Source organism: Megalops cyprinoides, chromosome 7 (assembly GCF_013368585.1).
Source record: "Megalops cyprinoides isolate fMegCyp1 chromosome 7, fMegCyp1.pri, whole genome shotgun sequence".
Taxonomy (NCBI): domain Eukaryota; kingdom Metazoa; phylum Chordata; class Actinopteri; order Elopiformes; family Megalopidae; genus Megalops; species Megalops cyprinoides.
Genome location: NC_050589.1, coordinates 29959514 through 29985780, shown reverse-complemented (window position 1 = coordinate 29985780; position 26267 = coordinate 29959514). Strand labels below are relative to the sequence as shown.

The window sequence follows — 26267 nt, the reverse complement described above, 5'->3', positions numbered from 1 at the left end:
TGTGTCACCATAAGCAATCAAGATCTTCACAAATTGCATTTGTTTGTTTATTTGTTTTGATCCATGCCCAAAAATCTAGGTCACATCTACAGCTTTACTGTCAGTTATCATAAAAACACACCGCTATGTTTTTAGATAATAAAATGATCTATGTAATGGCACACTTGGAAGGATTTTGTCATTATCCAGCATAGAGTGTAGGGTCTTGGCGTACTTTAACACAAAGGTGATGTATTGGGTATCAGCATAATAATGGAACTGATGAATAATTTACATTAGATTTAATTGTTACTATTAATAAATGATTAGGGAAATTAAAATAGCCTGGTGAGAACTTTAATTTGTAACACACAAGACTTGAATTTCTGCTAAATAGATGAAAATATGCAATTTAACAAAAGAAACCAGCTATTACTGTTAAACTACTATCAGTGGTATACTTTTATGTCTATTAACATAATTTCACATGCACAAAGTCTTCTGTGTTGTTGTATCCTACGAGGAGTTCATTTGTTTAAATTTCTTAAAGAACAAAAAGCATAACAGAAGATGAGGTAGTAATCAAAAGTCCAAGGAGCTGGTTGCACATACTGTAGTAGTAAGACATTTTCCTCTCACAGATATTCTACCTTCTGTGGTGGGAAAAAAAACCCCTTCCAGTCTAGGCCTGTTAGACCAGGGGCTCCCTCCACACTTGGACAATTATTCACCAAGTTATGCAATTTATATATACTTTTTTGTAATAATTTCAGAAAGTAAATTCCAGTGCCCAACAAAGAACAAATATAATTTTCAAGAGTCTGCTGTAACAATTCTGAATTAAACAATGTTATAAAATAATCGCAGGAAATGAGTACAGGAAATAATCTTAAGAGTCTGATGCAATAGATTTATTGTATATGTGCGCAAATCACATACAGTAAACCTGGGCTGGTCCGCGGAGCAGTCTGTCTGTCAGTCAATTCCCCAAGCAGTCTGAAAAACCCCAAAATACATTTTTCTTTTATGTCTTTACCTTAGCCCCTCCTGTTTTGGAACTTAGATTCAGACCCCTCCTGTAGTCTCACGCCTTCTTCTCCTGTTTTCTTGCATGCTTTTTCAATACACCATTATTTTCACGCTTTCTGTTCACCTTTATTTTATTTTTTCAAGCAGCCTGAGGTTCCCCATTATTCTCCAAACAGCTCTTCATATATCTTTTTTTAGCCCTAAAAGCAACCTGAATTTACCCATTATTCTCCAGGCCGCACCTGTTACAATTTTTTTTAAACTTAAGTGTCTGGCCAATTTACCAGGGTCATCCTTACTGATACCAACTCCTTGTTTTTCTTACCTAAAGTAACCCTGTATATGTGTTTTTATGAGCTAACATAATCCCGGGCAAACTGAAAAACCCCTAAATGCATCTTTCTTTTATGCTTTTACCCTTAGCTCCTCTTGGAGCTTAGACTCAGACCACCTCCTTCAGTTTCATAACACATTTTCTTGTACACCATTGTTTTTCATTCTGGCATCATTTTCATTCCATGTCTGGCTTTTCCTGATCCAGTCCACACCTGTTTAATTATAAAAAACAATTATTCTGCCTCGGCTGTACACCATTATCTCCAAGGCTGCACATATCTAGTATATATAAAAAAATAATATAGCTAGGCCCTAATAACAAGCCTTACTTGGAATACAGTATCACGGCTGCTTACCCTCCCATCTCTTCTTTTAGTTTCTGCTCACTTGCATACAAAGTATAATAGGATACATATTGTTTATTAAGGCTAACATTAAATTATCTGTGCATAGTTAAATTAAAGTGGTTAAAATCAAAAACTAACATATACTGGCAATGCTTAGAATTTACATATGGGGTATACATTTAGTCAAAAATTTTTCACCACACTTCCATCATCACAAACCCCAGTGTGGCATTCAGCAATCAAGCAATCACCAGCTACAGCTTCCAACTGCAAGTGCTAATGTCCAAACCATGCACAGATCATGTACAATTCACCTGCGTACAAGCACTGAATTATTTTCGTTACCCAATACATATGCATTTTCTTGTGTAGTTAACTACAGTTGTCTAGTGTCCTTGTGATAGCAAGTTTGTTGATCCAATCTGATCCTGGTCCATCCTGAGGTGGACTCTGAAGTTTTGAATGTCTTCCTACAGGTCAGTGGAGGTCTGGGAGTTTGACACAGGAGTGGATAAAGTCTTACTTTTAAGATGATAGTCCTGACACCATTTTTGTTGTGTGACAAACCATAAGCAGCTGATTCAGGTTTAGTGTTATTTATAACATGAAAGATTGGAATGATGTTAACATAGATCCCTAGTCTCTTATTTACAATGAAATCATTCAATGTGCTAAAGTTTTCAGATGTGAGGTACACAAAGGTATGTAACGTATTACTATCTACTACTAAGTAACTGAGTCAGCTACCAAGGAAATACCCATTCTTAAACTGACACTTGTGAATCACTTTGATTGTAATGATCAAAAACAGATTCAGGACAGTTAACACTTTAAGAGTAAATTTTTAGCTTTCCCTGTTTCAAACCCAAAAGCTCATAAGCCTCATGCTGCTACAGTCCTGTCAGTTCACCCCTGCCCTGCCAATCAGCAGAAAAATAAATCACCAAAAAAGCACCAGGGACTCAGGAGCTGTTAAGCTGCTTCATGCACTGTGGAGGAAGTGAGGCTGACCCTGAAGGAAGCGGGCTGGTATTTGAAGCTGTCTGTCTGGTTCCGCACTGATGCGGAGCGGGACGGATTCGCCTCAGCAGATGCGTAATGAACAGATGAGTGAGACTCACCCTGCTCACTTTAATTAAAAAAGGGTTGATTACCAGATGACCCCCATCAGGGACTGTGCCCGCACTTGGTGTGCGCCTGTATTAGTCCTCCCTCTCACCTGGCTGCTGTGGGTAGGAAGGGAGCGAATCACTGCCCCTGCCCGCATTTGAATTCGAGCCCTGCTCCAAAAAAAGCTCCCGGGATTGGCTGGGAGACCTGGGGTTGCCATGGCAACACTTGGAGGAGAGGAACGGGAGACGGCAAGGTGGCGTACTTCAGTTTTAATTAAAGCTGAACCACGGCAAGTTGCGATAACCTGCGTGTTCACGGTTCAAACATTTCTGTTGATTACATTCACCAGTGGTCGTCTGGTGGCAACCAATATGCTGTTGCTTGGCTATTGCGTTATGCCGCTGATTAGCTTTGAAATAACAAGTGTTTATCGAAATGAGGACAGGGCATGCTGAACTGAATTCATCATCATGCAAGATGTTTAATGTGTTGTATTTTCCTCAGGAGCATAACATCATCACGGAAACTCTTAGGACTTCAGAGAATTCACCGTAAAGGATCAAGTCTTGTCATGTGGGATTCCAAAACAATCATAAAAATAACACTGATGGTTAGGGAGCAGAATCTGTCTTTATGGGTGTTTTTATTTTCTATTGGTTTTTGATCTACACCCCAGCACAGCAGGTGGGGCTATGTATCCGTAAGATGGTTTGAAATCCACCAGTAAATGCACTGAAGAAGACAAGAGCAGCTACATATATTTATACAATGCTGGGGTTAACCTGCAACCCCAGTTAAACACATTTGCAACGGTTGTTACCCAGCATGCTCTTGAAAAGCTACATATTTCGCACTAAATTGCACAACATGGAGTTACTTCTTCACCTACGTCTCAGTGAATCTCCAGACAAATGAACAGTGGGAGCTGAAAACAAGAGCACAAATCATAGAGTTCTTCTCTCTGTCTGGGGAACACTGGTCTTGATGCAGTTTAATTTGAAATAATATGAGGGTTTCTCTGTCCAGGGAATTTATCTGAACCCAACAAGGAGTGAGATATTTTTCAACAGCATTAAAAGAAAAAAAAAATCCAGCATAACTAATTGGCCTTTTTCTCTTTCAGATACACTGGCACAAATCTTATTGTGTATCTAGGCAACCAAAGCCTCTAGTTGAGCCTCTAGTTGATTTTTTTAGGTAAGCATATGAGCTTTCTGAGCATGTAAGATTTAGTATAAAAGCCTTGCTTCTAGTTCTCTATTTAAAATTGATATCTTGTAAGACACAGCAGAGTAGCCTTATTATCTAACTATGAGAACAGTCAGAGGTTTGAGCACACCACCCTACCATTCTGAAATGAGCTCTTTAACCAATTGTCACCTTGTTATGGAATCCTTGTGAGAATATTATGGTTTGCTTGGGTATAACAGTGACAGGTAACCTAGACACTCTTTACACCTACTCACATGCAAATTTCCCACTGTACATATGCATCACTCAGAATTAATCTTTATTATGAAACAGTTCATGCAAAAGAAAGAGATTTTAAAGGTCATTATTACATTATAATACCCCTTGGCCAAGAATCTCAAGCCTGAATTACATCATTGTATTCTGCCTGACAGGAGCTATACCTAAGTGATGCCAAGTGGGGGTTTAAAGCTGTGATTGTTGCTGCTTCAGCTAAAATGCTAACAACACTCTCATTGTGTTTAATGTCAGGAAAGCCATAATAGTTGGGCAAATTTCAATGCCAATGATAAATGGTCAATTTTGCAACAGTATCTTGGTTGTTTGAAAGACATACCTAACTATCAGTTTGAAATTATTACCTCTTGGGTCTTTGCGCGTGCTTTTCAACCTTGTCTATTTACGTCCTGTTTTCCAACAAGTAAGCTCCACATGCTATACAGGGGATATTAGGAGGAGAGGAAAAACCAGAGAAGGGAATCGATTAGCTCTCAGCTCTCAAAGCTGCTGAACACTACAGGGCAATGACAATGTCAGCCACACTGCAGAGAGCAAAAGCTGGAAGGTTTACTGCTATTGCTCTGGAAACTTTATTCACTTCAAATTGGCAATGTAAATGTGTCAACAAATCTGTATAGCATATGTCAATTCCCAAACACGGTCTTTATAAACAGCTATTCCTCTAAACAATGCCTGTCAGCCATACAGGAAGTGGCTATGCACAGCTATCACTGCCTGAGCCCCAGCTGCCCCGAACCATAATAGCCTTCCTCAGGGACGCTCCCGGGAAACCACGGCGGGTTCTAATTGGACAACAGCAGGTGGCTGTAGCTCTAAATTAATCATGATGGACACATGACTGATTCCATTACTCTGCCGAAATCGTGGAGGATTGGGTGACCGTTGGTGACATAACCCTGGCAGACTTGTAGGGCTCTAATTAAGCTACCAGTGGCGACGCTCCATCTTAGGGGCCATCATTTATTCAAGGGGCTCAGTGACAACCCCCATCTCTCCAACAGGGTCAGCCTAGTTTTTCAGCGCTCAGGAATAATGGAGAACCACTTTGCGCTGTTGCAAGAATCACCACTTTGCTTGTTATTCCGAAGCGTGTGTTTTATTTCAAGTAATATTTTGAAGGGCTTTGTGTCCGCTATCTGTGATTATGAGAGATTTGAGATTTCACAGAGATACAAAATTACTCACTTCCTGACTGGATACGTCAAACTCTCCACCGTTAGAACAAGCAAATATATTGTGCAATGTATTGTACACCATGTTGTCTGTGGCACACATTTTAGTGGAAGAGGTACGGAGATTCTGTAAAATCTCACTCATCCCATTTCTGGTTTAAGTCGTCAGGGGATCACTGTCGTCCCACCTCCACATAGGCTCATGAAATACTCCAGTTACAACAATATTGCAGACAAGTGGTTTTTGACAACAGTCATCAACTTGCAATTTTAATTAGTCTTGTTTAAGGCAAGCCACTGATACATTCCACATAGCTTGTTATTGGCAAAAGCAATGCACTTGGACAGCTTAGAAAGTGAAACAGTTTGTTGCCGGGACAACAGCAGGAACCAGGTTATAGCCATTCAAAATTACAGGCAATAACGTGACAACAGAATAGCATGGTGATTAAGGGACTCCATCCTCAAACTGATTATAGAAAAGCTCTTGTAAGCAACTCGGGGCTTACCAAACCTCAGTCTCCATCTGGAGCAGCATTCTTGGGATGTCCAAGTGCTCAAATGTATTCATATCATGTATGTAATGAGTTCCAATTCTCATATTTCTGGGTTGCTCAAATGCAATGCATAACCTGAACTGATTGCAAAAACGGAATGGATTTTTAATACCCTTGTTTTACAGGTACAGCTAGCTTTTGCAGCAGAAGCACACCATTAATAACATTGTATATATAATGTATATGTTGTAGGCGCCCCACTGACCTCTGTAATTCAGAACCCTTTCGGACCCGCCTCTTCTCAGTACTTGCTCCACACTGGTGGAATGACCTCGCTGCTGGGATTGGTACAACAGAATCCCTGGGTAACCTCAAGAGAAAGCTGAAAATCATCTCTTCAGGCTGTATCTCTAGTCTACCTTCCTGCCTATCTATCCCATCTATCCCTATTTTCTATTAAAAAAGCACTCTACAGTAATTTATCACTTAATTCAGTATCTTACTGACCTCTTGTAATACTTCTCGATAATTTCTCTTAGTGTAGTGATGCACTTATTTGGAAGTTGGTCTGGATAGGAGCATCTGCTAAATGATGTAATGTAATGTAGGCAGGTTTCAGTGAACATTTTAGGAAGATTTCTATGGCAGATCTCTAGGGAAGATTTCTATGGCAGCTCTGTTATTGAATCAGCTCACAAAGGCCAGTCTGCTATTCCAGCTGCCCCAGGGTGGTGAAGTGAGAGACCAGTCTGAACCTGTCACTGGAATGGATGCTAAAAGCTGGCATAATTGCCAAATATATAAAGATGTTTGCATCAAAGAACAAAGGATATCTATTTCATAAATGTCCTACTGCTTTTGAAATTGAGTGTGTTGAAAAAAAAAAAAGGTAATTGATATTTCAGTAGTGACATATACTTAATCCTGACAGATGCACCATATATTAGCTAAGTGAAACAGTGATGTTCTACTCTGCCAAACAGATTCCACATTTCTATCTAAAACCAGGGTTCTGATATTAAACACTGTTCATTATTCTGATGAACTCAGTTTCAGACACATCCACAGTGAGTCTGCCATGTGTCTGCTTCACAGCTTTAGACAAGGTGAACTTGGATAGGATTTAAGGGTGAATTTGGAGAACTTCACTAATCCCTCAGTGCCTTATACATGTTTAATTTGCAGGCATCTGTAAATGAGTGGACTCAGGGATTGAACTGAATGCCTGCTAGGGCATTTTAACTCAGAAGTGACACTATTTCCATGCATGATTATATTACATTTAATTTGGTTGTTCTGTCTTGTCATATTGTTAGCTTGGATTTGCATGGAATTTCCAGTCACCGTGATCACCTGAAAGAGCTTTTACAGGGCATGCTATGTGCATGGGTCAAACCTAGTAACTCAGTGAAGCTACATGCTGTCATTGAACTGTCATTCAAGCAGTTTTGCCTTGAAATAAAAGAGCTCAAAATAACCACAGGGTCTCAGATACTGCCAGATGGAACATAACAATGAATTTGAATGAGTATGAACAATGAATTTGAATCAGAATTTGAATATAAACACTGTCTCAAAATATATTTGTCTACAGTTTTAATTGCAACTCCTCTCTGCCAGGTGAACTAGTGTCCACGGGTTTCAGATCTAATAATAATGAGGAAACTGGACAGTTATAGTTTCCCTGTCCCTTGGACACAAGAACAGATTTTGGTAAAGGTGAAACTCTCTCTGAGTAAGGCTGCATCATTCATTTTATACGACCAGACATACTTCAAGGCCAACATCTCTGTTAAATTTAACAAGAATTAAAATGCATGTTTTCATACATCTTCCATTGCTGTGAGTCGTTAATTATTTTGAGCTGCAGCCCAGAGGGAGCATGCCATCCCTCTCTTTACAGAACCCTCTGGAGTGCAGACCTCTTAAAAAGTGTTACAGTCTGCAGTATACTCCATAAAACTCAATTACAGCTTTATCTTCCATTTTCCATACATGTTGATGTTGCAGCAAGGACATTTACTGGCTAGTATTTAAACATTTTCTTTAAATTAGTTTTTGAGATTGAATGTCTGATTGCATTTGCATTTTGCATAGGCTATGCAATTTTCTGTCTTTGCACTATTGAGAATGTGCACAAGTTAAACACAAGATAATCAAAAGGTTTTGAGTTTTAGTAACTTTCAAATGAATGTAAACAGATCAACCATTCATAGTGGCAGATAATAGCAATGCTTTCCCTGTCCTGATCTTATTCTGTGATCTCTGGCTCCCTCCACCTCTCTAAAGTTGTGCCTTCTATTGCATTCTCAGACTCTTGATTATGCTCAAAACCTTTGCACCCCAGTGGTTTTCAAAATGAAAAAGTGCAATAAGAATCAGTCCAGGAGTTCTACATAAATTACCCCAAAAGAAATGGCCAGTCATCATTGGCTGCAACAGATTCTCCACAAAATTAGATATCATTTTCTAGCTCAGTGCAGAGAAATTTCACAAGGTATATTAAGTAGATGTACCAGAGTATACTGGAAACAACAGCAAAGGAATACTCCCATGCAGCCAGACTGCGCATTTGCAAAAAAATGGTCAAATGCAGGCAGAGTCAGCAAAGCTCAACAGAGGTGTGGCTCTGTCACTTTTTGGTTTGAAGCATCTGCTATTCCTGTCATAAGACATTACTCTAATTCCAGCTTGCTTGTCAGGATTCAATTTAAACAGGGAATTGACATTAAGCATCATATTTATGTACAACTCGCAGCTACATGGAGGGTATTTTTTAGATCTTGTTATGCACTTATCCTGAGCTCATGTAAGTGTATGTCAGTACAAAAGTGACACACGCTTCAGAGGGAGAAGACAAGAGAGAGCACACAGGTAAGATAGAATCATTCAGTTTTACATGGTGTTATTAAGACATCAAAACAGATGTTGCTTTTTGATCTTAAGTATGTAGACAGTTTTCAAAACATAGCTCTAGTTTGAGTAAACTGTTCTCCCTCTCATATTATGACAGGATGACACTTCACATATGGTCCCATTAATAAACCATTTATATGGCGTTATAAACGTGTAATAATATTATCAATTACATATTGTAACATTAGATACTTGCTTTTCAGTTCCTGTAATCAATATGCATTACTTTTGCTATCCTTTGCCAAGGTAGACATCTCACCCTTGTAACTGACTTACAAATGCCAGTCTGACACTGATTAATGCAATGAAACACTAATTGATTTGTTTTATGGTTCTTGAGCTAAAGTAATTTGTAAAGGGTAATGATGTCTGCTGTAGTCACTGAAATAAATGTTAATGTTTTAACACTGACAAAATGTACTATTGCTCTCAATTAAAAAACAATGAATTTTCATTTCACTTTAAGGAAATGATGTAAGGCAAAAAAAAAGAAATAGGTGGCAAATTAGAAAATACAAAGAGATGTGTGGCTTGCACATTAAATTCAAATAACTATTTGACTTTAGTTTTCCCATGTCGTAGACAGCCAAAGACCAAGCGGAGGGCAGGACACAATAAAATTGCTCATGGGTTTATTAGAATTTCAGTCTTCAAGCCATGCTCATTTATCTGTTGGTTTAGTATGTGAGGCTAATTTGTGTGTGGTGCTAGGATGGTCCAGAACAGCATCTGTCATGGGGGTAATTAAACATGCAAATCAGTTCCAAGGACAAGTTTGCTTGAAAGTTCAGTTTGTTGCCTGGATTATGTCCTAATGCATGCTTTAATTAAAGCACACATAAAATAACACAGTGAAGGCACTGTTGTTCTATGCCAAGATAGATGTGAGGAAGTCTGAAGAAAATGAGGATGGCACAATTTATGCATTTGGAAAAGCAATACTCCTCTCTATAATGTCTCTGCATGGTAATAACTCTGGGCAATATGACATAGCTTTGTGCAAGCTATTGCTTGTGTCACAGGCTAAATCTAGTGTGACCTTTTACGAACAACAGAATATGCTGTCAGCATTGCAAATGGATTTGAATTTAAGTTTGCTGTTCAGTTAGTTTAAGGCTGCAGGCTCAAATAGAAGACACATTCAACCATTAATTTTCTTAAGTGCCCTTTTCCTCTCTTAACACACTCTGTCTCTCTCTCTGACTCTCTGCCTATCTCTCTCTCTCTCTCTTTCTCTCTCTCTCACACACACACACACACACACACAAACATACACACACGCATTTTCATAACTATCCTGGATGACCTAAAGCTGCAGTAGGCCAAAAAAGCCCCATATAAAGTTCCTCGGAATGCAAAAAAATTTTAACACTAAAATGGCCAGTCTCCCGCATTGACAGCGGCGTTTGTGTAAGCTTTAACGTTCGGTGTGGTCTCCTTCTATTTTTGCCACGCCTCATTTAATATACAGTTCTCGAGCTCTTCATTTCAGGCATCCCAGAATTCTCAAAGGCCTGGATGAAATTGTTGTGACCTAGCCATCACTACTGGGCAGATGTGCCTGCTGTGGACTGCTGGATGGTGCTGAGAGGCCATCTGGAAACTTGAGAGCTGGTGAGGACAGGCGCCAAATGTTTTTTTTTTTTTTTTTTTGCGTCGTGATACTCAACCTCAGCAGCATGCGTGGGCAGGTTTGAGAATCGCTCCAAAGAACACCAGGTTTTGTGACTTTGCCGACAGACAGTTCTTTGGAAAGGAATAAAAGAAGGGCGAGAATAACTTTGTGTGTATTGAAATGTGTGAAATTCTGTCTCATTCTTGGCCTAGTTCTGGCTAGAATGGAACTATTGCACATTGTAACGATATTGGAATGTATCTGCGGTGAGTTTGTTCTCCATGTTCATACTTGCACTTCTGCTTGGGAGACATGACACTCTCTATTCCTGAAGGAGAAGAATGTTTTTAATTATAACTTGAATGGCATAGTTGTGAATATGTAATTGTCATAATTTGTCACAAGATGGCTGCACTCTCATACACAGTATAAACTTTTCATGGATTTCTGTGTAGCTGGATTAATCAAAATAATCAACTGAGAGTGTTCAATCATAAATATGGAACACGCACGCACAGGAACGCACACACACACACACACACACACACACCACATCAGTAAAGAAAACGCTCTCGCAGTGCCACTGCGGAGAATTTCCATTTTGGCTTCGCTGCGACTGCAGCGGGAGCGCCGAGCAGGCTCGGAGGAGAGGTTACCATGGAAACAGTCCAGGCAGCCTGTGTTGTGTTTCTTGGGCTTGCAGTTGTCATATCGAGAGTGCCTCCGTGTGTTGTCACAGCTTCCTGGGAATGTAGCGAGTCCCGCGGCGAAACACAAGATGTCCCTGTCGCAACTTCCTAATCACCACAGGGGAGGGACATCAAAAGCCAGCCAGTGGAAAAGGACACCAGGCCCTCTGAGAGGATTTCCTCAGGTGGAGGGAACCGTGAAAAGGAAGTGGGTTCATCTAACCCTTAAATCCTGTATGATCAATGCTGAACATTATTATGTACACAAATTATTGTAAAAAGCCAACACTGACGTTGACTTTGGATTGAAAAGTGACGTTATACAGAGAGTTTTTTTTTTCCATTTTTGACCAAAACTTTCAATTTGGATGGATAGGTTCTGTTTACAATGTTCACATTGCAGTGCCACTCTTAGAAAAGCATCCTGCATTGTTCTTAAAGTGCCACCATTGACGTGGCACTTCATGTCTGCTTAACTGTTATTCTCAGTTCTGATCCTTGTTTTTTGTTCCTTTCTGTGGTGAAAATGCCTTGTTTTTGTACAGTTCGTAGGTCTGAATCACTTCAAATTAAGCAGTCCAGTGCATTTGCCGTGAGTCTGAAAGAGCCCAGCTGTCAAGCTGCCCACCTCTGTGATTCTCCTGACAAACGCAAGGTTATCTGTACGTTGTGGGGGGGGGGGGGGGGGGGGGATAGAGCTGACCGACAGTTTTAAGGAGCATGGATCCCAGTTCCCTCACATGTAACAGACCCTCTTCCATCTGCCATATAATGTGAAGCATCCACTTCAATCAAAGGGGCTTGATTTGAAAAGTGTCTGTGGAAAAGACCGGATGGACAGAAGAGGGGCCGAGAGCATTGCACCAGACTCTTTTGATCTCCGTGATCAAAGACTGCTTGACATTTTAACCCGGCTTTGATGAGGGAGTTGAATCGAAGTTTGGACACTTTGCAGCAGCATTGAGACCATCTCTGTGATGCGTAAGATGCACATATACGCATGATAGTCTGATTGGTGCGTGGGCAATAATGAGACTGAGCCAGGAATGCAGATGGCCGTGTCAGTAATTGTGTTTACCAAAATCTTCAGGATATGTTTTAAAGCTGTTTGTCTCAGCTCCCAGAAGGTCTTTTCATGAAGGAAGTTAGCAAAATCTTGAGGTTTTGGTGAGATATAAAATTGTAATAATAACAAAAGTTCATCGATACTGCTAAAATTAAAGCTAAGAAAGATAACTAAGGCTAACCTCCTTTTTGATTAATTTTTTATTATTCTTTCCTCTGTTCATCTCAACTTTCGGAATGACCAATCATCTATTAAGCTGGCCTCATCATGGTGCTTTTATGGTCTCCTTTGCCTCTCGCTGTCACGAGTACTGAGATGGCCGTGTGGTGATGTCACACCATGGCACGCTGTTTGATCACTCCCTGTAGGTGTAGAGAATAACTCCGCATTCCAGCGTCCAATGAAGCTCTTTCCATTTTCAAATACTAACTGCTTTCTCAAAGATATTTTTATTTATGGTTGTAATGCAATGTTGTTTATCCTGTTCTAATTCTTGCTGTCTTGTAGTCTCTAATATGCAAATTAAACCTGTAAATAAACTTCAGGAGCATAAAATATTCAATAGTTCTTTTCAAAGCATGTTCCCATGAGCTACCGGGAAGTATTTTCCTTTGAGTTTCATGGGGTTGTTTCAGATTTTTTTTGAAAGTAGAAATCAGTAATGACATTCATCAACATGGTAGAAAGTGTGTATGTGTCTCTGAAAAACATTTTTTCGTATTTGAATCCATTCAAAATCTTTTAATTTTAATCATTTTAATTCAAGCTTCCAAATTATATACCCATTCATACAGCCCATCCAATCAATTTTAAGTGTGAAGGTAGATATTGCAATATAAGGCAATAAATATGACAGGCAGAATTGCAATATAAGATATTGTCTATTCAAGGGTCTATCAGCAATGACTCTACCTGTGGATAAAAGTTAATTTCATCACACTGCATTGCCATCAGTTACTCTTCACACTAGATCAGACCAAACCAGCCAATTCAAATATTTAAAACAAACAATTGCAACACCAAAAAATTTCCACTTGAAACACACATTCCAATGAGTCAGCCAGTTAGCCAAATTCCCTCTAGAATGGATAGAGTTCATTTGTTTCTGTATTTTTTTGGATTTCATTTAGCACACACCCATAAACTGATTCATAGACATTCATACATGTATACACAGATTGTCCAGTGGCAATAAAGAAAAGATTTTAATTCAGTGATACTGTTAGGAAGGACAGGACGGTAGCAGTGCATACACTTTGAACACTTCACTGCATAACAATGCATACACTTTGAATATCTCACTGCATGTTGATGCCGGCTGCTTTTATTTCGGCGGGCCATAATTTCCTTCTTCTGGTGCGAAGAGGCCTCGGGAGGAGGTCTGTTCCATAGCTGAAGGCCATTTCTCTTTGGCCATTATCGTGTTCTCCTTCACCAACAGGCTCAGCTGAAAACACAATCGAATGGATCACTGCTGAGGGACAAATGATTTACAGAGGGTGGCATTGTGGGAAGAAAAGTGACAATTTAAGAGGCTCTGCCAGATCAACGATCCGGTGAGAACGGGTTTAAAAAGCACGAGTGGCTGACTGCCCCTTCCTAACAGAAGCAGCACAATAAATCATGATGGGTGTTGCTTTGTTAGATTAAGTGCCCATTGGTTTGAGCCTATAACGGGCCACCACTATGGTCAGTGTGACCTTAGCAATCTGAATTTTTTATGAACGTTTATGAGTTGTACCCAATCTGACCAGCAGAGATAGAGACAAGATCATAGATGAGTTATTGTTTACCACACATAGGTGTTAGCCAATGGTCTGGCACATACTGCTGAGGGAACTTCAAAATAAAATCTCTGCTTGTCTAACAACATTTAAGCTGTAAACGTGAGTCAAAACTGCTTTCTTTACATGGTTCATTACATTTCATGATGCAATTTTCACATTCGGAATAATGGTCAGAGAACAAAATGTTCAACCAGAAGGTAACAAATTTGTAGCCTTTATTGAGGAACTGAACTTGACTGGCATGGAAACATACAGCAAGTAGAACTATCTGTAGACTGTCCTCATTTAGATTCTTTTTTGAGAGTGCATTTTTGATGTCTCCTGTCTCTACGAGTATTGTGTACATTCAACTCTTCCAGAACAACTGCATGACAGCACTGAAGCCATATAAGTTTCTCATGTGACACAATCAGTAACTGATTAATAATAACCAGAGATAGCCCTATAACCACTTTTGCAGTTCACCAGACTCCTTCATAAGACAAAGAAAATGGAATCACTGGAAATAAAGCAGAGCCCTTTTGTATGGCTTTTTCACCAGTATAACAGTGGCAACCAGCAGTAATGGTAAATGGTCACGACTGCTGATTACACAATAGTATTCTTTCTCTCTTTCGTCTCATCCCTGTCCTGTCCATAGCAGTGGATTTAATTAGCTTCATGTAACCAGCTTCAGTGAAGCATAATTCGTTTTCTCTGTCGTGCGGACTTCACCGCGGCTCGTGCTGGTTACCAATATCCACATCACCCTCCACGGCAGTGCTTACATAACTTTTACCCCCCAGCCCTAATTCACTACCCACCCTCTGAAGCACACATGGTGATCAATCTCAAAAGCATCTCTTTAACTCCTGCTAAAGGCAGTGGATTTAAGCCTCTCTGTAAAAAACAAGGCTGGCTGCCCAAAACCAGCTTATTCCACACTGGCAGCACAAAGGCTCAGACAACGACTAGGCCTGCAATAACAGAAAGGTAAGCTAATCATCACAGCTCAGAGCCCAATAGTCTTAGGAAGATTTTCCCCTCAGTCAGGGCATTTACCCATTGATTTTAACTTAGCTAAATGTCAGTGACCAGGAAAACCTGCTGGACGCAGGCTCTTTCGGACACAAGCTACACTGCTTTGAATGGAGGGGCTTCAAACGCGCTCTCAGCGTGGCCTCTTCGGGAGCTGCGGGGGCAAGCCGCAACACACCAGCAAATTGTGTGAAGCCAGGCAGTGTATGATTAAAGTCACATGGATCAATACCAGGGCCCCAGCTTCCTGGGTTAGAAGCATAATCACTCTGCGAAAGAATTTGGCAAGACAGCGTTTTACCGAGGTGTCTGTTCCACCACATGGTCACTGAAGAGCTTTTGACAAAGACTGTCGACTCCCTGCTGACGAACAGTAATTCCCCTTTTCATTATATTTATTTTATTCTATTGAGGAGTAAACACCATTATGATGTTTCAGAGTCAGTGCAGTGTCACCCTCTTCTCACATTGCTCTCAATAGATTCTGATGGGCTGAATTTGCGTGACTTCAGATGCCTTGCTGCCTGAAACAATAAACAGATATTTCAAAGGCAATATTTGAAAATAAGAAGTGGGACAGGCTGGAGCTGCCGGCTTGCCAAGACACCTCCGTATCTCAGCAAACAAGTTTCCATAGCAACAGTGAACTTTTCCCCTCAGACAAAACTTTAATCCCTGATTGAAGTTAATGGGAAGCCATTAAGTACAAGAAGCGTGAGGGAGTCGGACATGCCTGAATGAATGAACCTGAAAAAGATGCGAGCCGTGAAATGTACCGCTGGGTATTCCACACTAACTCTAAGAGACTGGGGCCAGAACAGGTACAGACAGGTGCGTGGGGGGAATTGATGCACCATTGGGAAAGGTAATATGTTTGGGTTGAGAAGTACAATGCCATGCTGTTGACTGGAGTATAAAGGCAGGAAGGCAGAAAGGTGATGGTAAGAAAGAATGGAATAGGGAGGGGAGAGCAAGAATAAGGACTGTACACGCTGCAGGGCAAATAAGACACCAGTGAAAGAATATGAGAAAATGAAGAGAGGTAAAGTGTGATAAGCACAGTGGATATCAGCAAACTACTCTTAAACAAGTTGTTCTTCCAAACCCTGCAGATGACTTTAGCTTTCAGGCTTTTGGGGTCTCTTGGCCATTATTTATTGGTGCAATGAAGATTCTCTGTATGTCATCTACTGCCACCAGATGTGTGAAACAGGAAAATTGGGCTACTTAGCCTTTGAGCTATGAAAAGGCTGGGACTTTAAACTGCGAATGATGGAGAGCAGACGCGTTGCTTTGATGGAGAGTCTGTGTGCATGGAGGGCTTCTCTTTAAGAAGCTCTGCCACACTCGCCATGCCGTTTCCATGGCAGCAAACCCAGGCAGTACTTTCATGTCCATGGAACTCAAAGGATGAGCAGCTACTGTAGGTGAATTTATGCCAGCTTCCAGCCCAGCATTTTTGGAAACAGATATTTTGAGTCTCCTTCAAGAATCATGCGCAAGTCAGAATGTGTCTTCATGATCTCAGCACATGGAAGCCAAAACACAACATGCTGATAGAAAACAATGCCAGATCATTAAACATTTAAGCACAGACAATTCTGGAAATGTCATGTATTATGATTTAATGTGCATTGCTGTTTACGCATACCGAGAATGAATTGATGTTAGAGGAACTGGGTGTTCTGTTCTTTTGCCCTCGCTGCTTCTGAACTATTTTAAAATATATCCACTTATCCAACGAGAGCAGAGAAACTAAATACTCAAGATGGCAGATTCTGTATTTGTCATTGATTACTCTGCATGGATGAACCTTCCTCTATCAGAGCTCCTGTGTTTGATCATTTCAACAGCAACCAGAGCTCCTTGACCAAGAACAAATAGAGTGCATAGACCTCCTAGTTAAAAAAAAAAATCTCTAAAGAGAGCCTGAACAAATCAAACGTAGAACTTTGAGAATAAAAACAGGAAATCATTATTTTGTCCTAGAACAATATGACTAAACTGAAATTATACGGCAGTGAGAACTTTAGTATTTGCATTGTGTTAGTCTACATTACACAGTAATTGGGGTGTTTATGCTTTTTGTTGTTGTTGATTTCCACCTCTTATATTCTCCAGATGCTGATCAAATCTGCAACTCAATTCACATTTAACTGAATTAATATAACAGTATAATTTAACGGTTGATTCATGATTTTATACTGGATGAAACAGCGATCAGTGGGATATTTTGCTGGTCCAAGCAACGTTTTTAGCTGGGATTTCAGGTTCTCTTTCACAGGATCCAAGATCATATTTAATGTATTTAGTTTTATGCTCCATCCATGTTATGAGGCATAGCAGGCTAGCAGGCAGATAGGTGGAGCTATGTGAAATATCCTAACAAACATGACTGGTTTACAGTGTCTTTCACTGGCTGCTATGTGCTGTGAACATGGATTTAATGTGCTTTTCTGAGAGCATGATTCAGAGTCAGATTCTTGTACACTTTTATTAAGTGGTGGATTAGGCAACAATGCTGGTTGGTTGTAGAATGACAAATGTGGAGTATCTAAATGTATATGTTCAGCAGGTATAAATACATATAATTATTTTCTGCACACCAGCATTCCCCCCCACACACACACACCACCACCACCACAACCAAAATAAATATCAGAAAGTCTTTGCATTTCAGACTGAAAAAATAACTACTGCGCACTGTTTATTTAAAAATGAAATGTACAAAATGAATCTGATGGTCTCATAAAAATGAGTCACACTCTAAACTTCTCAAAGAAGTAAGTTCTGCTGAGTGCTCCAAACAATGACATGTTTCCAGAAATGAAATCGCTTTTGATAAATAAAAAAAAAAGACCAAAGGGAGTGCCGGCAATTGATGAGCTGAACAAGTTGGAGTGCAGGTGAATCATTGGGAGCAATCCAACTAACAACAATGTGGGTTTTGAAATGCATTTAAAAGTACATCAGGAAAGATCGGAGGCCCATTAGATTCCCTTTGCTTGATTACTCTACCCACTCACCTCATACCCTCGGCAAGCTGTTACAGAATGCCATCTTCTGAAATAAGTCCACTCAGCATCCCTCAGTGTTATTGCACCTGTAGGCTGGCACAGAGGGTGGCATGCTCCCATGGAAGCCTGCCTTTGTGGCCAAATACAAGGCCATTGGCTAGAGTCATATGGATATATGTGGACATGTGGCTGAGTGGATGGGTGTTAGCGCCATTCGTCACCTTTCGTCAGGTGGCCTGTGAGGCAGGTACATAGTGTGATTTACTGTGACTGTGTGTCACTTGCTGTGTGTCATGTAAGAGTTTAACAGCCTGTCTCTTTGGAGGTCAGGGTGGCATTAGAGTGGTTTAAATAAAAGGAGGTTTGCAAGGCAAAACTGATGCCTTTGCCTTTGCAAATTCAATGGCATTGCACAAAGGAAAGTACATGATAGGTCAGACTGTTGCTGTCAGATCCAACCCGTGGAACAGCGTCTCCATTGTCAACACAATTTGAACTGTTTTATGTGTTGAAAAGGCTGGTAGGAATAATATGGAAAAGGAAAGAGTAATATGAATACGCCAGTATCTATTACAATGTTTAAGAGCCTATGATAAAAAAGCAATTTCCGGAGCTTATTTGCAGGTGAAATGTGCCTTTGAAAGTAAAACTAAAAACAGAATCGGTTAGATTTTCAGCACTGAAGCTCCAGGAAATCCGTTCCTTTAATGGAACCTTGTTGACTGAATTGATTCTGTGGAGCATTTTCCCCGTTTTCTTTCTGCGTGTTCAATACTGCATCGCACCAACTGCTCTGCAGCTATAGCTACGCTAAGGGCCACAATGGCAGCGCATATTACGGCAGATTGGCAGCTCTGAAAGTAATTACTAGTACACTGATCTGTTTCAGTTTCAAAAGGGGTCAGCGCTGAAGGGTTGAGAACAACAGGCTAACAGCTCCTCCATTGTGGTTTTCAGCTCTGATGACTTCCTTTCTGTCATCAGAAGAGTAAATGATGCTGCAATCATGTAGTTTAAAGTCATTTTGTTATCATACCTCAAGCTGCAGGGGAAAGGGTTTTGCTGTGATAGGTGTAATAAAGCCAAGCTCAGTGTGTGTTTGTGATGTTGAGGTTATGGCAACTCCAAAGCAAGAAAACTGTGAGGCTGATTCTCTCTCCGCTTTGATGTGTTATTTTGTGTGACCCTTCCAATGCTGACATAAATATGAATGTATATGTCTGTGTCCTGTTTACTTGGTAAACCGGACTGAACACCTCTTAGGAATCAGTGTCATGATTTTCACTTTCAAGATTAGTATTATCACTATTATGAATTATGATCATACTGTGGACCTCAAAGGTGTATTTTTCTCTAGGATCCAGGGCATTAAATTTCACTGAGATAAGATAGCTGGGTGACAGATATATATGATCTTTTTTTCCCCTGTTAACAATTTCTTTTATGTTGAAGCACATCATCACAAAGCACGGCTCATTAATCATCTGCAGAGTTCAAGAGCGAAATAATTCTCAGGGTTAGCTGAGTACATATTTATATTTGTGTGAGATGATGATGATGACGCAGTGGTAGCTCCCTGCCCAGCAATTCAGCTCTCTCTCTCTCTCTCCATCAATGAGGCGAAAAGGAACATGAAGAAAAGGAAGTACAAACCACACCATTCCTGCTGCGTTTAATTTGTCCTTTTAATGTTATCATTACATTGCAGAAATAGCCCTGTTCGGTGAATAAAGAGGTGCAACATACACAATATTCAAATAAGTTCTCGAGGTCTGTCATTCAATGTTGCAAACAAGTGTCCTATAGTTGACAAGTTTCTTTGCCACAAAAGGCTTTTAAGCCTGTTTCATGCAAGAGCAGATATTTCACCATTAGGAAGAAAAGCCCTGTAACATAAACATGACAGCCAGAATAGCAAAACTTTACATTTACTGAGAGCACAGAAATCCAGGTTGGCTGGCCTCTTCAATGATATTTGGCACAGTTGTGATTATGTTTCCATACAATATACTCATTATTTAGAAAAAATGTAATGACTACCACCTTTTTCAAAAACATGAAATGAGCCTTGCTACGTTGTAAACAGCTCCCTAATATAAAAAATAAGCTTTCTCACTTTAAAATGAGCAGGCAGTTTGAAACGACGACAATATATAAGTCGAGCAACATCAAAAATTCATACTTAAAAAAGTTAAAACCTTCATTTTATCATTTCATATAAAACATGTTGTTCAGTCTTTTCAGCACTGCAAAAAAAGGTATCCAAAAGTTAATAAATGGTGCATTTTTACAGGTGAAGAACATCGAAATGCGTTTTACTTCCATTGTGCACAGAAAAAAAACGATCATAGTATATCATTTTGCAAGATATGGAGAGTAAACAAAGTGCTCAGTCACAGCCAGCATACAGCGACAGAATGCAACAGGGGTTGAGATATACAGTGGTGTGCTTATCTGTGTCATTTTTCCTTCTTCCTGCTCGCTTAGGTGTACAATACTGGCTGCACTTGGGGGGGGGCACAATTCCTTCTCAGCCTTCAGCATATTCGGATTGGGTTAAATTGATCGATAAGGGTTTAATTGCACGCTGTCAACAAGAAAAAGCTCAGCGCTCGAAGCCGATTCGCTCAGCCTTTTCTGTTTGCAAGCCTGCACCAGGACACTGACCGCTGATCGCACAGTGGACCGCAGCCCCGCTCTGTGAGGGATTTCAAAGTGCTTTGTTGCCAAACGTGGGTGGTGCATGGTCATTAGTCTCCTCTAACAACGTCTTTGGGATCCTTCTAGACACCTGGGGGTGCTTTCTCTGTCGTGTTCTCCAGCACGCCGTCGATGCTATCATCTTCAATCACAACTGCAAGGAAGAGAAAAGAACACAATAGAAAGGCAAACTTGTAGCTCACACCTTAGCCTATGTGACAATGGGTGGTGGCGGCATGCAAACCGTACTGCAGCATTGCCACTACAATGTTTAGAATTTAAAATGATTTCTTGTGCTGGGGTGGGGGTATTGGGTGTGTGTGTGTGTGTGTGTGTGCTTGTGTCGGGGGGGGAGTCTTAACTGAGTGATTTACATAATGATAAATGTCAGTGATATATCTTCAAGATTAACAATTAAATTTGAAACCATGCACAGTGCCATAAAATTAAACAGGACACATTGGATATCAAGGCTTTTCCAGAGCTATAGCCTCTTCACACAACACCTTAATAAACATTACTAATGAAAACAGGATTTATGAATCCTTTGTAATGACACACTGTGCAATTTGAGAATGTCAGACATTTAACATTGCAACATTGCTTAGAACTGATATAAGGAACACCGGGTACCATTCCTGACAAGGTAATATTATGCAGAAAACGCGTAAGTCATTTGGTATCAAACTCTTTCGAAACCACCTAAAAATAGCTATGTTTCTTTAAAACAGCATCCTCGTATTTTCTTCTTACATAAACTACAATACAGAGCATTTCATTGAAACGACCATGTCATTGTGTCATATAATGGTTTTACGTAAATAACACTGATAACTTCAACTGACATATTATTGTCGTGAGATTTGAAAAATTCCCTCACCTCGTTTACTTCTTCCAATCTGGCCGAGTTTAGGGGGTCTTTTGTTCTGGGAACCACCGAAGAAGTTACTGGTATCCTGCAGACGACAGGTGAGGGAGATTTGCCCCACGTCCCCATCATCGCCATAGTGAGTAATTTTCTCCTCGTAAGGCAGCACCTCCGACATGATGTCTCCTACTCTCACCTTACCGAACACACTCGACGCTAATCAATACAAAATTTAAAAAAAAAAAAAAACTTCCAAAGAAAAAAAATGAAACGGCTGAGTAGCACGTCTGTATGTAGACTAGCTGTCGCTGGTTACAGCAGCATATACGAGCGGTTCACCTGCGGCTGAAATGCGATGAAGCCAGTGTATTTCGCCTGGCCGCCCTCACATCATTTAAACTTTCCACTTGTTTCTATCCGCATACAAAGCTATTAAAGGGATGACAGTAACGTACACAATTGCCGAGGCACGCGCAGGTTCGGACGCGTGGAAACTCGCGCGGAAAAAGGCTAATGTAAAAAATGCAAATTGCAGAGCGATGCAAAACACGGATCCTGGGAGAGTTGGCAGCGAGAACACGTCACAGAGCCTGAATTTTCCTGGTGCATCCAGCAACTCTCCCCCAATTCCCTCCGCTTCGCATTGATTTTTTACTGTCTGCGTTCAGAGGGAGGCGTTCCTCCCAGTTGTCCTATTGTTTCTATCTAGCACTTCTTCATGGAAGACATTCCCCGTCGCTCCGATCATATGTATGACCATTCAAAAGTTACTTTAATTTTTACGGATATGTACGCAGTCTAAGACTCCCAGCCGTGTTCTGTGTGGATCGTGGTAAATTAAACACGTGTTTGTTCGAGGTGCAGTGGTTGCAGCATACTATGCAAAGCGCTGAAGCCTACCAAAGCGCGTTCACCTAAACTCTTGTGTACAGTGTGGGTTTTCACTTGGCAAGCCTTGTAGCAAGATAACGAGGTGTAAACTGCAGAGGGAGAATTAGGCGGTATTCAAACAGTGTCTCGATGAAGAAAAATGATCTTGTGGCAGTGGCAGATGTCAACAATTACAGATGTGCAGCTGTGCCGACGCACGTCACTTAACGTCCAACGATATTAGGCAAAACGTGCCTTCCCTGTGCGTTTGTATGCGTATGATAATTTAGTAATTTGGCAGTGGGCTGTGACTGCGTGGGAAATGCTAATTACCCCAACGTTATACTGTTCTATCATGCAGCATCCATTAGGTGAATGCACGCATGTACATTATTGTGGCCGATAACGAAGTTATCATTTCTGAAAATTTGTAACACGTTTCGAACACACTATTATTTTATGAAAAAAAATCGATTTACATGATCTAGCAAAAACCGCTATATTAGTCAAATTCAGTTTGAAAAATGCATTCATCATATCACTAAATCATTTAGATAATGTCCTTAATGTATTGCCCACGTATGCACTTGCAGTCACTAATGATTTTAACCATTCAGTACCTGCCGCACGTGTTTCCTCCACAACACCACGCCTGCAGCAGCAGACAAATAATGCGAAATATGGCTTTTGAATGCAATTATCACCCTCTTCTGGTAGAATGTGATACATTCCCTTAACACCACGCATAATTTATGCAAAATGGAAATTGCCAGAGTAGCTTTCATTCAAGTATTAGATTTGTTTTATCCAAGAGGAATAAATGCGAATACAGGCACCAATAAGGGTTATAAACACCTTTGCGTGTATGTAGGTGCTGAATTTGGACCGTTACGTCATTAACATCATTTAAATGTGATCTCTGCTATAACCGAATTTATCTTCAACAGCTCAACAACCATGACGTCTGATCCCATGATTTACCTTAATGAACACCCAGCTAGATGAAGGGGTAGTTTCCCAAAATGAATAAGAGGTCGCAGTACCCTTTGGCCCCAATTTTTTGCTGCCTATAATTTAACGTCTTCAGATTGGACTGGTGCATGCGGCCATCGTCCTAACTGTAATCACCACGGACTCTATGTGAGAGACCGGATCAAAGGGAGGAGGTATATAGGTATATAGATTTTCCATCGCGCTGTTGTTTTTGGAGCACTGCAAAGCACAGATTTACTGGTGCCCCCTCCCCCCCCCCCAAAAAAGGGGGGCCTGGACATGTTATATCAAACAATAGAACCTGTCTGCATTGGGTACACTCTAAAGCTTACATACATCTCTAGTAAAATTGTGACAGTCGTTTTATGACAGTCCACACTGTACCAGAGAAGATGCCTTATTATTATATAAATAAGATACTCTTATTTTCTGATACCTGATATTCTGATATTAATAAACTATGAAATATGAACTGACAAGAGAGATTGTATGAACGAAGTAAACAATCCATAATTTTATGACTTTCAACCTATAATAAATAGGAGTTATTTTTTCCTGTTTTCTGATTGGAAGACAGCAGTCAAAGCTGAGCTGGTGTTCGAGTCATTTCAAAACAAGTCTCAGTCTGTATTTTACCATTTCTTCCGAATTTATTTGCATTCAACAATTAAGATTCTTAGTTAAATTCGTGGGTATATATTGCCACCCAAAGGCAATAATGAGAATTGCAAGTAATTGCATAAAATTTGATCAAAAGTAAGCAAAATAAATATTCATTGCTGTATCCCTGTTACCTTATCAGACTATTACAGTCCCTCCTAACCCTATAACAATGCCAACAGCCAACAGCCAACAGCTGGGAGGGTTTTGGACTGTTTATTTTCGGTTATTACCCCAAAATAGCTGTTGTTAAGTCATAGTAAATATACTGGGGTGGCAGTGTAGCATAGGTGCGAGGATCAGAGCTTGTAACCTAAAAGTTGTTGGTTCCACTGGAACACTGCCACTATACCCTTGGGCAAGATAATTAAACCTGAATTGCCTCAGTAAATATCCAGCTGTAGAAATGAATACGATGTAAAAATGTAACCTTGTAGTTGCTATGGATAAAAGCATCTGTCAAATGCCAATAATGTAATGTAATAAGGCAACATGAAAATCCATTGGCTTTGATAACCAATAAAAATCCATTGGTTGTGGTTGAGATGATGGTCTTGGTTATTAGCCATTCAAAACTGATCAATACTCAAATGTGACAACGTTTCACATTTGTCACCAAATAACTGAACTGTGGCAATGTAGAGAAAATAACCCTATACATACACTATATCCGCTTAAAAACCTAAACTACCAATTAAGAAAAAATTAAACACTGCAAATAACATTTTTGCAGTTATTGACTGGACGTGATTGTGGTAACACAGTAACACTCTGGTAAAGTGTGCCACCTCTGACTGTGCAACGTGTGAATACTCTATGCCAGCAGATGGCAGTATGTACACATATAAAATGAACTAATACCCACCCCTTGTACAATTTTTTAAAAACATTTATGTGCCTGCTTGTGTGTGTGTTTGTGTGTGTGTGTGTGTGTGTGTGTGTGTGTGTGTGTGTGTGGTTGTCATGTTAATCAGCACTGATAAAAAAAATTGGTTGAATTAATGAAGGCAGCACAGTTCATTTGTAAACCTTGGATGGAATCAACTGCATAAAGGCACAGAGAAGCTGCACAAAAGCGGTTTTCAGTGCAGTTCAGTTCCAATTGATTTATTTTTACTCAGCTGACAAGTTTACTGTCCAAGGAAATTCATGCATGACCCTCTTCTTAGGGTTGGATTGGCTCCATTCAACTCTGTGTAGTATAGCATAAGTGGAGGAAAAGATTAATTGTGAAAATAATTTGAATTCACCACAAGAGTTGAATTAATTATAGCCTTCCATCCAGATGAAAGCTAATCGTCTGCTAACGGTTTCATAAAACTGGGTCATGGTCTCTTGCCTTTTAATTGAACAAAAGGGGGCAATGAAAATAATATTAAACCCAAAACAAACACTTTGACATGCAATCATGTGTGACCCAAAGGGATGGCACAGCAAAACAAAGCAAAAACCTGGCATAATGGTTTGCCATGACTGTAGCACGCAGTTAAACACAGGGCATGTTGTGCAAAGACAAAGGGATGGACTCAAACAGAACCTTTATGCTCTTTACAGGCATTGTACAAGGACACCTCCTGTATTCCGTACAGCAGGAGCTTTTAGGAAGACTCTTGTCTCTCTTTACTCTTGCTTGCTCTAACACCATACTTGGCAGAGTCCATCTGCGCCCCCACTGGCCCGCCCCTGGGTTTGGGTTTTTCGGCTTACCAGGATGTATTCAAGCATGGCTGTAACCAGGCCACCTCTGGGTGCTGTTCAATCTATTCCGTAGATTGAATCTGGGCCCAGCTATATTTGCTCACTCTTAAGGATCAGTCTTGCTAGACCATGTCAGGCTGAAGACGACAGTTAAAGCTGTGTGCTCACAGCCCCCTCAGAAGCCCGCTATACCTCAGCGAGACCTCTTATCTAATGGACTTCCGCCAATATATTCCAATATTGCATGTCAATCATTTCATTTTGCTCAAACTTTTAATAAGGAAATATACTGCTTCTTTCTTATTGGTAATCATCACCTTTTTGGCTTTTAAGTCACAGCTGATTGGTTCTGAGTATGTAATGTGTCATTCATAGACTATCCTTTTTCAGGTCCTGGTCTTGGCAGT

The 26267-nt window shown here is 40.3% G+C and overlaps 1 protein-coding gene across 1 annotated transcript; it reads right to left on the bottom strand.

Moving 5' to 3' along the window:
- Positions 1-20318: 20318 nt before the first annotated feature.
- LOC118780971 (calcium/calmodulin-dependent protein kinase II inhibitor 1-like) lies at positions 20319-22692 on the bottom strand. The gene is made up of 2 exons (XM_036533780.1): positions 21652-22692; positions 20319-20925 (listed from the first exon to the last, which is right to left on the bottom strand). Exons 1-2 carry the CDS (start codon positions 21815-21817, stop codon positions 20855-20857), a joined length of 237 nt encoding a protein of 78 aa, XP_036389673.1. The 5' UTR covers positions 21818-22692; the 3' UTR covers positions 20319-20854.
- Positions 22693-26267: the final 3575 nt, after the last annotated feature.

Excerpts from the sequence above, each read along its gene's own strand:
- LOC118780971 (XM_036533780.1), bottom strand. The coding sequence starts at position 21,817 with ATGTCGGAGGTGCTGCCTTACGAGGAGAAAATTACTCACTATGGCGAT. Across the intron at positions 20,926-21,651 it reads GATTGGAAGAAGTAAACGAG|TTGTGATTGAAGATGATAGC; the intron begins GTGAGGGAATTT and ends TCTTCCTTGCAG.